This window comes from Chironomus tepperi, unplaced genomic scaffold (genome assembly GCF_022539635.2).
Source record: "Chironomus tepperi strain 1889 unplaced genomic scaffold, CSIRO-AGI_Ctep_v1 contig_244, whole genome shotgun sequence".
NCBI classification, from domain to species: Eukaryota; Metazoa; Arthropoda; class Insecta; order Diptera; family Chironomidae; genus Chironomus; species Chironomus tepperi.
Window position 1 is genome coordinate 2,624,475 of NW_027226366.1, and position 13,428 is coordinate 2,637,902.

A 13,428-nucleotide genomic window follows, 5' to 3' on the forward strand; every position below is an offset into this window, starting at 1 on the left:
ATGATGTGTTCACTTGTATATCACTCATGTGTTGTAAGTTCAATATGTATTTGTATTCAGCAGACGTCAATTTCTTGTATTTGCTTTTTTTTTCGTCAAAAAAAAAGACATTAACTTTGTTTTTACATATTTCCATGCGAAACGCGTATTAGCTCTGATACTCATTTTGCATTATTTTTATATGATTACCGCACATCGCATGCAAATGTTATTGAATTTATATTGGCAAAAATCAAGAAGACAAAAATTCAATCATTCGTGTAATTTAACCTTTAGGAACAGGAAAGAGCAAATAATTTAAAAGACGTAAGGTGGAAAAAAAGAAGTTACAGCTTAATTATGCAAATTTGAAATTAAATCAAACTTTTTTCAAACAGAAAATTTTTTAATTAAAAAAATTTTTGAATGTCATTTGAAAGACGTTCCCGGCAACACACAAAAAACTCTCCCATGTTCTACATTTCAAGACAGAAATAATCGATAATAAATTTCTTTTTTTTTCATTCAGTCGTATTGATTTATGATATTTTTGCATGATCTAAAATAATTTATCAGTCATTATTATTCTATTTTTTATATTCTATCAAGAAAAAAAAACGAAACGGAAGTGGGAATGGAAAGTGACATCAACGTTGGTTTTGCCAACATTTAAATGTACTCTTCATTGATTTCTCGCCCCCCAGCTGATTTAAGCTTTACAGCTTTTTAAGGATTTCTTCTCTTCTTCTTCTTAATTCTGTACGGAATTCTTTATAAATATCTTATGACAACAATGCTGAGTTTCACATTATCCACAAATTTTTCGTTTTTCTGCGTATTTTGACTCAGTGTTGTAATCTGACTTAGACCTTTCAGCTACAAATGAAACGAATTCCATTGAGCGTAAACTTGTCTTATGAATGAAAAAAAATTTATATTTTTTTAAGACCGAAAATTATTTAATGCTGAATTGTCTTGCGGGTTGGTAGCTTAGTAACATCTTTTCTTAAATTGTGATTTTGACATTTCATTGTCAAGGAGGAATTTAATTGGAAATGAAAGCTAAACAAATGAAAATTGATTAGGAAATGATCGATTTCCGAAAATGTCACAGATCTAAGAAAACAAGCTAGAAGAAATTTGTCAATTTCCTTCAATCATAAGCTGAATTGATAGATAGAATGTTTGACATTTCAATGTTCTACTGATATTTTATTTGTCTGTGTTATTCAAGGGATTAGAACTGATTGAAATCTGACATAATTGATATAACTGGTTCAGCTGTAGCAAAACTTGTTTCTAGTCAATATTAATGTAATAGATGTAACTAAATGCATCATATATTCTGTAAAAATTTACAAAAATTACCAAAAATCGAATGAAATTTGTCAAATTTTTTTAAAAATCTAACAAAAATTAAGGAAAGAGAATTCAGAAAATTGAACTGAAACGAGCAAAATTAGCAAGAAATTGAATCTAACTCACTAGATAAGTGTTCAAAAGTACCCAAAAATCAAACAGACCTTGCTCTAACCCAAATCTACTTTTATGACGCCAATTCCCACCTCGCACCACCTCTGCATAGCTTCATAAAAATTCACTTTTGTCTCTCTCTCTTTTTTATTGTAATTGAATAGGAATAAAAAGAACCAAAAAAAGACAATCTTATCGAAAGAAAACCTTTCTTCCATTCATATTTAATGAAAGCCATTCCATTCACCTTTCACATTTTCTGTTCATTTGCTCCCTAAGCCTAGCAAAGATTTGCCAACATTAGTAAGACACTGTACAAATAAAATCAAAATTTACCTCCTCTTTTTTGTGTTGTTTTAGAAAGGCAAAGAGAGCAAAAAAACTTTTTTGTTTAAACATTCGATAAAGGAGAATCAAAAGTCTGGTATGGCATTTGCATAATGAAAGAGTACAGAAAACTTATTCAATGAAATATTAAACTTTATGTGTACATACAAGGCAAATCAAATTAGATGTCAATTGGTTAAATTTATATTCGGAGTTGGAAAATTTTCCGGGCGTGAATTGGAATGGAATGAAAAAATCTAGAAATTTTTAATGCTATTTATATGGACAAACAAACTGTTTCCTGTAGATTTTCACGAAATGTCTAACATTTCCTAACACATGCATAATATACGCCTCAATAATATTTAATATGGTTTAACTATATCGATTGAAAAATTTCCATCCCATTATGCTTTATAACTTTAGTATAAAGTCTGATTATATTCAATAGTGTTAACATCATATGGGAGTATCTTATTTCCATTCGATAGCAAACATTTTTAGTGTCTATCATGTGATATTAAAATTTCAGCTTCGATGATTTGATAAAATTTTAGCTGCTTTACCAAATTGCTCGGAAAATTGATATTTTGATGAATTCTGTATAATCGACAATGGAGGTAATTTTAAGCATTAATGATGCTATTCAACTGTGTAGAATGGTCAGTCCAGTGATTGTGTCAGTCGTTGTTGATTAGGTTCTTTTGTGAAAATTCAAACTGTCGAGAAGTTTATTGACCTTATCAAATTATATTTTTTTACGACCTCCATCTGAAAAATCAACAATTTTTGAACTTTTGTAAATTCATTCACGTTTCCTGCAAATGACCTGAAATGAAAGAAAAAAATCTAGAACGCAATATTCATTATCATTTCATTAGTCTTTCTTTATTCACGTCATTTTTCATATTTTTATGGATTTTTTTTTCTTCATTTTTTTCAATTCATTTAATGTACATCTATAATGTTATCTCTGTTAATTTATTTTACTTAGTCAATAAGATTTAGCGCATAAAATCACAAAAATTTATTAACAACATAATTCCTTTTATGTTCTTTACATACAAACATTCTTTTTGTCTTCATACCTAAACTGCTTCAACAGTAAATAAAATATTTTCTTTTTTTTGTGTTCAATTCCATTAACTAATTGTCTTATTGAGAAAAGAATGAGTTTTAGTGATTAGGCTCTATCGTTGAGCATCAATGAATGTTATGGCCTTAAAACTGAGTATTATCCTCGTGTCAAATTATCTCGACTTTTTTTTTATTGACTAAAGTATCAATTTGTATGTTGACATAGGACAAGAAAATAAAAAGCTACAAAAACAATTTCTTGATAAGAAAGGATCAAGATTGAGTTAACTCGAGGATATTGCCCCAGACAAAAATGTTAAGGTAATTTTTAATTCTGAAGTTGTTTTTTTCTTTTCTTTTCTCTAATCTACACAAAGTTGACCCACGTATCGTTTATAAACCCTCTCTTAAATAATAAAATAGAAAATTTGTGGACTTAACATTTATTTTTGCTTTGGTTTTATTAAAGCTGCACGTTTTGAATGCTTTAAATGGAACTGAAATGTAGATTTGAATATTCAATTTAATAAGGTATCAGGAATATTAGCTTGTGAAAGGTTTGATGGGGTTATAGATAGCTTTATGGGTCGTGATTGAAGTTTTTTGAGTAAAATTGAAATCAAATCCAGTTTTTGACTAAACTAGACTTCAAACAAACTGAATGAAATTAAAATTTAGGAGCCATTTAATAACAAATCCATTCATTTCTTCCAGGAAGTCATAGTTAAATTCAAAATGAAATTATAAGCTATATTACGAACGTTTAAAATAATAGAATGATAGCTTTAGTCAATCCTACATTCAAAATTTCGTAGAATCAGTCGTATGTTATAACCATATTATAATTAAATTCAGTGCTGCTTTGAAATTGTATTTTTCAATTCAATTGAAAATGAAAATGGCTTTGAAAATAACTTATTGATCTGTGTTGAAAAGCATACGATGTGAAGTGAACTCAAAGCAATTTCAATGGAATTCTCAGTCGAATTTATATCACTTTGTATAAAGAATTCGTATTCGTGATAAGGTTTCAGACAGAAATATTGCAAAGTAAATATTGCTGCAGTTTGTATAGAATAAATATTTTAAATATTTGCAAACAAACTTCAGAACTGAAAATTTCCTTTAAAGTTCAATGAATTTTTTGACATAGGAATATTGAACCTAATAATCATAAGCAGTTGCAAAAAAACATAAGAATTTAATTACTTGTTTAATTTTTTCAAATCACTGATCTTCTTTTTTCCCGTCTCGAGACTTTCCACAGGAATTTTCATGCTCGTGAAAAATTCTTCTTCAATCCCTACATGAATATTTAAAATACTTTTTTTTATCTCTTGCTCGTGATAATAATCATAATAATACATATTTTACATCAGTAGATTTTTTTATACACAAGTGATGTAAATACTTTCTTTAATTCTGCATGAATATTCATATTTTTCTTCTTTCTCGCGGCAATTAAAAATGAAGTACGGAAAAAAATTTCATTTCACCTAGTTTTGTTTTAAACACGAATTTTATAAATCAGTTGAAATTTTGTGGCACATAAGCGCATTTTCTGAAGTTTTTTTTGATTTTTGGTGCATTTATTGAAAATTATTCTAACTATTTGAGTGATATCTTGGTATTGACTCAAGTTGTCTACTATTTAGGGTAGGATAAGAAGGGTGAGAGATTTAGGCAGGTTATACTAATATTTTGGCATCTCTCCAACCTTAATTCTATGAATACATTCATTCCTGAAAGCACACGGCGTAGAAATCACCGAAAATTCGGCGCCAGACTGACTTGACTTTGACATGCAATCGATATGAACTTGAAAACAGCCCGATAGTCAACCACAATCATTAACATGAAAAATGGCGATTCATTCTCTTGTTCCTTAAATTCCCTCCAGAAACGATACGTAATATTTGAAAAAATTTAAAAAATTCAAAGAAAATCAATTAAAATTTTGAAAATTGTCATTTTTAATAAAACCCAAAGATTAGCTCAAATTCCTAAAATTTCAACTAAAAACCGCAGTTAAAATTCTATCTACACCGGCAGTCATTTCACAACCAAAATCAATGCAACTCCTCCCAAAAAGAATCTTCAGAAAATGCGCTAAAAAATTAATGTAATAAAAAATTTAACAAAAATGGAAAAAGTGTCGGAAATGAAAGAGAGAAAGAATTTCATTTTTTTTGTTGTGTATTTATAAAGTTTTATTTTCATATTTATTCTTAATTCCGTATAGCTCACAATACACAATGCTATAGAGAATTTTTCTCTTCTTTCTTTAATTTTTTTTTCTTTTTTTCATTAAACTTTCATTTTACGTATAAATTTTCATTATAATTACATAAATTCATGTCTGTCTTCAGCTAATTTACATTGTGGAAGGGTTGAAAGAAAATGAATGGATAGATGAATGAATGAAGGAGCCAACGAGGAGAAGAAGAAGATGAGAAAGTTTACACGAAAGCACAAAAGGGAGAAAAAAAGACGTGAAAAACAAGGGAGAAAAAATGAAACTTGAAAGTTTTACAATTTTATAGCACAAAAAAAAACTTTTCTTCTATTTTCTCTTTTTTTGTTGTATTTTAAAGCAATTAGAGATGTTTCCTTCAGTTCCTTCCGGTTTCTTCATTAATACTTGCACCGTTACCAATTTTTAATGTTTTTTTGCTATTACACAAAGAAGAACTAGTAATGAAAATTATAGGAGAAGATTTATGAAGAATTTTATGGTTTTAGTTAATGCCTTTTTGTGCCTTCATAGTTCACAATTCCCATCCAACATACATAACATTTTTTTGCATGTTCTACAATTCCACTTTCTCATTTTCTTGAATGTTATCAGGATCTAATGCGGTAGATTAATTAATTTCAGTCAAGAGAGTTTAAATTTCTGAATAGTTCCTTCTTGGTTATCGTTTGTGGCTTCTTATACATGAAAAAAGCTTTTTTGGGGTCGTTCACTTAGTTTGTAACTCAATATAAAGTTTTTAAATTTATTCCTTATAAACAAAACCTCATTGGATGCCTCCATAACAAGTGAATAATCCCACAAAACTCTATAAACTTTTTTTTTGTGTCTTGTTGAATTTTGAAACAATTCACACTGAATAAATTATCAATTCTTCATATTTTACTGTGTTCTTCTGGGGTTATTTGAAATTAAATTGTTGGAATATCAATGAAGTTTGAGAAATATTTTCATTCTTTTGTAGATTGCATAAAATTAAAGATTATTGAATAAAATTTTCTCTCTTATTGAATTGTTGACAAATCTTGTTTGAAACTATCTTGATTTTTCTATTGTTGAAGGAAGTGAGATCTAAAGTGATGATAAAGAGAATTGGTAGTTTGATGATAGAGTGGTAGAATTGCTGATTACTTGAATTGTTATTTTGTGACTTTTGCTGTGGCTAATCAAAAGTTGAGGTTGAATTTTATTTGATCTTTGTTCATTGGTTTTTTGGATCTTTAATGTGAATTTAGCTCATGTTTTAGGAAAAGCTTACAGTATTTGACTATAGTTTGACTAGTTCTTACTTTAGGAGCGAAATGCCAGCAATTGCCTATTTGGTAAAGATTTTAACCTCCCAAAAACAGATTAGCTTGCATCTGACTCAATCCCCTTAATTCAACCCTGTTCAGAAACCATACATTCATGTAAAAATTTCCAAACAAGCTTATCCCATTTTCCTCAACCTCGATCAGTCTTCCTTTAAGAAAACCTGACCCATATCATCGAACTCCATTCATATTCCAACAATATGTGACAAACTCGGTTCACAAAAGGAATGAAAAAAAAATTACAATCTTATTTGAAAATGCTTCCTATGTGCAAGAATCAATGTTTGTTTACATACATCCTCATTCCTGCCCATTATATGTCGTATGTCTCATTCAGTTATATCTAATTGACCTTCTTTTTTTTATATATATGTTTGTGTGTAAATGCAAGACTATACAATAGAAGAACTTTATTCAGAATTTTATCTTTCACATCATTGACTCCATTTTCAATTACACAATCCTTATTGTGATGTCAATTGTATTGTCATTTGGGGACTCATTTGGTAGTGTGTCTTTTTTTTTCATCCGGTTTCATTTATTATACTTCTGTACTATAATAGTAGTTAGTAGGTTTTGTATTGTAGACAAAAAAAAATTGAATTTGAATAAGTAATTACGAGTGTGTATCAGTATGATACATTCAATTATGGCTTCTTTTTTGTGTTATGTTCAATTTTTTTTTCTTTTTTTCTATTCTGTATAAATCGACATGAGTGATCAAGTGTGGGTATTGAGATATGTTAATTAAACTTTCAATTCTCTATTGTTGCAAAACTTTGATTCATGAATTGAGTGAAATGTATGTCAAAAGATAGTGGTGCTTTATTGGGGTACAAGATTATTGGCATGTTGATTTAGGTGAGTATCCATAATAGATTGAGGCAATGGAGCTTAATTCATGAGAGTCCGGCTTTTAATTATCAAAATAATTCAACATTACAGTTCATCAGTTCATATTGTTGACGACTAAAGGTAAAATTCTCATAAAATATGATCCTAATGATGCCATAATGATCTTCCAATAAAATACCACTATTTGACTCAATATCACTCAAGGAATGTAGAATGACAAGAAAGGAATGAGGAAAATTATGACAATTTTTTTTTGCTATACTTTTCCGACTTAATACTGAGCGTTAGAGAAGAAAAAAAGAATAGGGTAGATTCTTTCATATCAAACTCAACATAAAGTTCCATAAATAGAAAAAAAGAAGAACGTATATCCTTTTGTGTGTCTATGTGTGTGCATTTTCTATATTTTACAAATGATGAAATTCATCCCCTCCTCCATTTCATGTCCTTTACGATATTTTCCTTAACAAATTCTTTAAATTGACTAGAAGAATGAGCATACAAAAGATGTTTCGAAAAACATTTGTGGAATGACTAGTTGGATAAATAATGGTTGTACTACTACTTGTGATACTTTTGTTTGGTGTCGCAGCAATGTTGGCAGCTGGTTTCTCGCCTGCATTTCACATTTATTTGTTGATGTTGTTGATGACAATGATGATATTATTAAGGATGAATAGGAATAAAAAAGAAATGCAAACAGATAAAAAAAATTGTTAGTTTTTTTGGTACAACACAATTCTAGATCTACTCAAAATATAAAATATGTTATGTAGGAATAGAGTATGAAAAAGTAGAATATCATAGAAAATATAGTAATGCAAAATGTCAAGGGATGAATATTTGTTCAATTTTTTTAAAAAGTTTCGAGTGCTTTTCGAATTATTTTATTTGAAGTGGGGATCTATAGTCATAGATTCCGAATGTCCGTAAGTAAACAACGTTGTATAAACAATTTTTAAGAAGGAAAACATCAAACTTTTTCTAAGCATTTTTGTCAATATTTCTTTTTGATGGAAGTACTTGGAAAATTAAAAAGTAAAACAAATTTTGTCTTCTCAGTAAATGCATTCAATGTAACTAATCTAAAGCAACATCGCATTAATTTTGACAAAAAAAATTCCGAAATTTTTCAGATTGCGTCCTTGAAGTGATGTTAAAAAGAATTTATGCAATTTTTTGTTTCGCTTTTTTTAAAGGCCATGAATATTTTTGTTGTGCAGTCAATTGAAATAATTGGACAAAAATTTAAATAAAATATTTTTGTGAGAGGAATTCGATTAGCTTTTGTGGCAGAAGGTCACGATGAAATTGTTTATCTTTAGCTGTAAAATCAATAGAAAATAAATTTTCTGAAGCATAAATTCTGAGGTATTTAGGAAGAAGGACGTAGTCAGAGTGATATTTTGGATGTCATGGTCACTTTGGTACCAAAGGTAATATGCAAAAGTTTCTGAATCAAATTAGGAAATTTCTGGTAAATTCTTGGTAATTCATGAAACTCAACATTCCTACTACTTGATGAATATGTAGCTGCATTGCTAAAAGTGAGTCAGGTAATGAGGGTTCATTATTCTATGGAACTAATTAATAAGGAAATGTTAGGTTACCGATATGCCAAAATAATTGGTAAAATTAACGTTCAGGAGCTCTATAAGCATAATCTAATTCATATTGACCGCGCTATGCATCTCGGACATGATAATTCTTGGAACCAACTCGTATATCTATTTTGACTAACATCCAGTTAATTAACAATTCATTTTTAATATTTCCATCCCATGAAAAACATATAACATAAAAATAAAAATTAAAACAGAAACAAAACAGGTCAAACAAAAAGAACTATAGCGCATAATTCACTCTATATTGCATGTAGATAAAATTTATGATGCCTTTTCTGCACCTATATAACTGTCTACTTATATGGGAATATGTATGCATAAGCATTTTGGAAACGAAAAGTATGTCTTGTGCATTTATGGAAGAGAAATGGAAAAAAATATATAATTTTTTTTTGTTGAAAATCACACAAAATTTAGGGCAATTTTAAGACATTAATTGAGTTTTCAAGATGCACATGCATGTGAACATATTATGCCATAAATTTATCATGTATGCTTTCGATACTAATATTTCATACGTGTGATGCATACGGAATGAATATTGTCAACTTCAAATATTAAAATATTATTATTTCTGAGCCATTTTAACATCATGTGCATCAGGGTAGAAGGGTGGATATCTCCGCAAGGCAGGAAAGCTTTCGTAAGCATAAAATTTCTTCGCCTTAATACGATTCGAGAAAAATTTTCATTTCTCTCACTCAGAATGTGAAAATGATATAAATTATGGAGCCAAAAAACCTCTCTTATGCCTGTACAAATTCGATGCTACTGTTATATCGTTTGCCAAAAATTGGAATTAAATTCTTTAACTTTATACCTCCTTTTATCCGTTTATACATTCATACCAGAAAACATTCTCTCATGTGTGCATGTTCAATCTACGTATGTGTACATTTCATTGGCAGAAGCAGCAGCAGCATATAGCTGAAACATTATTTTTTATTGTGTTGCAGACAGTATCGCATGCATATTGAAATGCACATATATGCGAGAATTGTGTGGATAACTTGAGTAATGGCTTTTTCTGCTAACAAGCTTTTTCATGTCCAGTGGGCAAATTTTCATGCATACAGTACGAAAACTTTTTATTATTTTCTCAAAATAAGAGAGAAAACGGCAAGTTGAAGAAAATTTTTGAATACTCTCTTCCTTCCTCTATAGAATGTATGCACAAAAATAAAATGAATATTTTCCTATTTAAATGCTTAAGGACATTAGCAAGTTAGTAGATGTACGAAATGAGTGCATAATTGAAATTTCAAGTTTTCATAGCAAGTGTAATGAAAAACTCTTACATTTGTATAGTGTTTATGCTTGAAGCACATGAAAGAAATTAGCAACAATTATGCGTAGGGATGGAAAAAAGTTAAGTTTTCATACATTTGACGTTGTATTCTTTTATTGTTATTTTATTTTGTATTATTGTTCACTTGAATGTTCTCATTTCCTCTCTTTTTATTCAAATTAAGTATATGTTCGTCATTTTATTTTGTAAATTGTTCAGTTCCCTTAGAATGACTGTTCAAATATACTTGATTCATAGTTGTGTAGTTCAAGTATGCTAATGGTGTAACCAGGAAGGAACCCGGTGAAGAAATCACGAAATTTCGACGTGAGACCGGCGTGAGTTTGCCCTGAGGCCAGAATACATCAAATCTGATCCTAGACTAGAGTTCATCAAGTCTAATCCTAGGCCAGAGTTCATCAAATCTGGTCTCAAGGAAGAATCACGTTGGCCTATTGCCGGATTGTTTTGTCCAAATTTTTCTTGGTATCATTACAGTCATTTATGGTCTGTTGACGTCAGAAAACATTATAATGGGATTTCATTGCTTGAAAGCTTCAATTGTTTTTTTGAATGAATATCCATCAAAGTCATGGCTTTAAATTGTGACATTTATTGTTCTGAGAACAGTTGTTTGGATTAATATTGGTTTATACACTTGAAAATACATATAAGCATGTGATGCAAAGGACCAAATACTAGAAATTATCAATATCTCAAAATAAACTTCCGAAAACCATCCCCGAAATGAAAACTCTTCGTATTATACCTAAACAACTTCAGATTGAATTCCATAGACACATGGATTTCATATCAAAGCAACATATTGTCTTCAAAATTTAACTTTTCTTCCTTTGAAGTTGCTTGTCCCCAAATCATTTTTTCATCTCTATATCTGTTACTAATAGGGTATAAGTAATACTTAACATGACTTCCAAGACTTTTATTAAAAAATACTTTTTTGGTTACCAATATCAAAGAGCAATTTAAAAAGGTACAGAAAAAAAAGAAAAAGTTTTCCAAATAAAAATAAAAAAAGGCTCGTCGACAGACTGTTCAATATTAAAAAAAATCTCGAAATTCTTGAAATTCCACTCAGCTGTCTGCTTACAATGGAAACCAACAAACATTCCATTCAAGGACACGAGGCATAATGCAAAGTAGCTGTTAGCAAAATTACTGAACATTTTCGTTACGACAGATATTTTTCACAAGAAAAAAAAAAGTGCTACAGCATACAAGCGTATACCATGCAAGTAAGTGAACCAAGTTGTGTCGCTTCTTTTTGTTACTGTTTGTGAAAGGATGATAAGAGAGAGACAAGTGTTTGTGACTACATAAAAGTATAATAATAAAGAAAGTACTGTTAAAGTAAAAGAGAAGAGAAATTTTTATGAATCTTTTGAATGCGAACCTTTTAGTACATGTACATATATACTCGACTGTCTAGCATTGGCTGGGGCACACGTGTAATTACCTAAATTACAAAAGACATAGTAAAGTAGAAGAAAATAAAGTTATTCATACAATATATTGTTATAAGTGATAACCTCAGTATATCTACTCATTTACCTCCATGTCTTGCAGTCGCATTTCTCACAGTCAGAATACTTGAAGTTAATTTAGATGCTACAGAAACTCCATCCTCATGATCGTAATTTATCATTCTATCTTCGTGATACCTGCATAAGAAAATTTTTTAGAAACATGTATACAAAAGTTGAAATTTTGTTTAATGAATGGAGTGAAAAAGTTTCATCTCAATATTTTATTTCAGTCAGAGTTGAGACTTTTGGGACATTTTTCGAAGAAAGTATGACTTGACCTTTATGTAATATTAAAATGGATTAGCTTTGAAAAATTAATCGTCTGAGTCTGAGATCTTGAGATTAATCGAGACAGAGACTTCGAAGAATTCTCTTGAATCCTCGATATCAGGTTCGGTCTGAGTCTTGAAAATTCATGAAAATCGAGGCTTTGGGAAACTGTAAGGTGCGTCTACTTAAAGTTACTTGACATTTGTGGTATTTGCCAATAAATGCCATGTTTGAAGCTAATTGTAAGATTGTCTAATCGAAGACTGTTCTGCTTGAGAGTTGACTTTGTTCTAAACTAGTCTAAACATCCAAAAATCTATTAATGAACTATCCTGAATGCTTACAAAATTGATTTAATCTCAATCCCTGTCTAAAGTACTCCAAATCATCAAGGTTAACAACCCTGAGCATATTCATGTCTACAGATACTAAGACCAAACATATTCACAGAATAAGAAAGTAGACAATGCAAAAATAAAGATAAATACGTCTCACAACATGTTGAAAGTCACAAGAGAAATAGAAACAATAGAAAATTGTGACTTCAAGTGTTCTAAAGATTCAATCGATTGTAATAAATTTAACATTTTAAATCCTTACCAGAAAACATATAATGGACTCTCTGTAGCACGTTTCAGTTTGCATTCTAATCTTAGTGTGGACCCTTCATTTATATGCAAATCAGGAGCTTCTATTATTTCAGCTACCGCCTCTGTGTGTATTAAAGATGGAAAAAGACAAGATAGACATGGAATATAAGAAGAATGAAAATTGTTATTGAGTGCTAGGATAAAAATTTTTGTGAGCAGTTCTTATTTTTTTTTTTTTTGCCTTTTCTATTCTCGCAATTTTCTTTACGCAAATTAAATTTTAATAGTGCTCTGACTTTGAGCATGGAATTGAAGTTAAATGAATTGAATTAAATTAATTTAAACTAAGCTATTTTTTTATAAACTTACTCTCCATGCACATTGTGAGATAGAACTAATTGTAAATTTATTAGCTTCTTCTTATCCTACTCAGCTATGCTTTTCCGTACCAAAAAAAATATATTTTTTTTTTTACATTGCACATTCTGTATCGTAAATTTCCTTGCTTTCAACTTGCCAACATTAGAAAACTTTTCTGGGGTTTTTCATTTTCCGAGAGTTCTTCTTGTTTAATTCATAATGAATTAATATTTAGTGTATAGGATTTCTAGGAAATTAAAATGGATATTTAGAGCACTTACTATCATTAAATTTTTATTCTATAGCTTAGCCGTGTGAAAAATTAAAATTCTCTGAGAATCGTCATTTTGTTGGAATTGTTGCTGTTTTTAGTGAGTGACATTCAGGGATGGCACAACGTGGTCGACTTCGAGCTCTAGTAAAGCCTAGCTTTACGTCAGAATCACAACCAGCCTAAGAACACTGGATAT

At 29.8% G+C, this 13,428-nt stretch overlaps 1 protein-coding gene across 1 annotated transcript in view; it reads right to left on the reverse strand.

Moving 5' to 3' along the window:
- Nucleotides 1–3,196: 3,196 nt before the first annotated feature.
- LOC139091472 (zwei Ig domain protein zig-8-like) overlaps nucleotides 3,197–13,428 on the reverse strand; it is a 30,861-nt gene continuing 20,629 nt past the window's right edge. The window contains exons 4-7 of the mRNA XM_070641586.1: nucleotides 12,609–12,720; nucleotides 11,764–11,873; nucleotides 11,606–11,668; nucleotides 3,197–7,894 (exon numbers count right to left, since the gene is read on the reverse strand). Coding sequence (XP_070497687.1) covers nucleotides 7,728–7,894; nucleotides 11,606–11,668; nucleotides 11,764–11,873; nucleotides 12,609–12,720 — 452 coding nt within the window. The 3' untranslated portion in view covers nucleotides 3,197–7,727. The remainder of the gene's footprint in view (nucleotides 7,895–11,605; nucleotides 11,669–11,763; nucleotides 11,874–12,608; nucleotides 12,721–13,428) is intronic.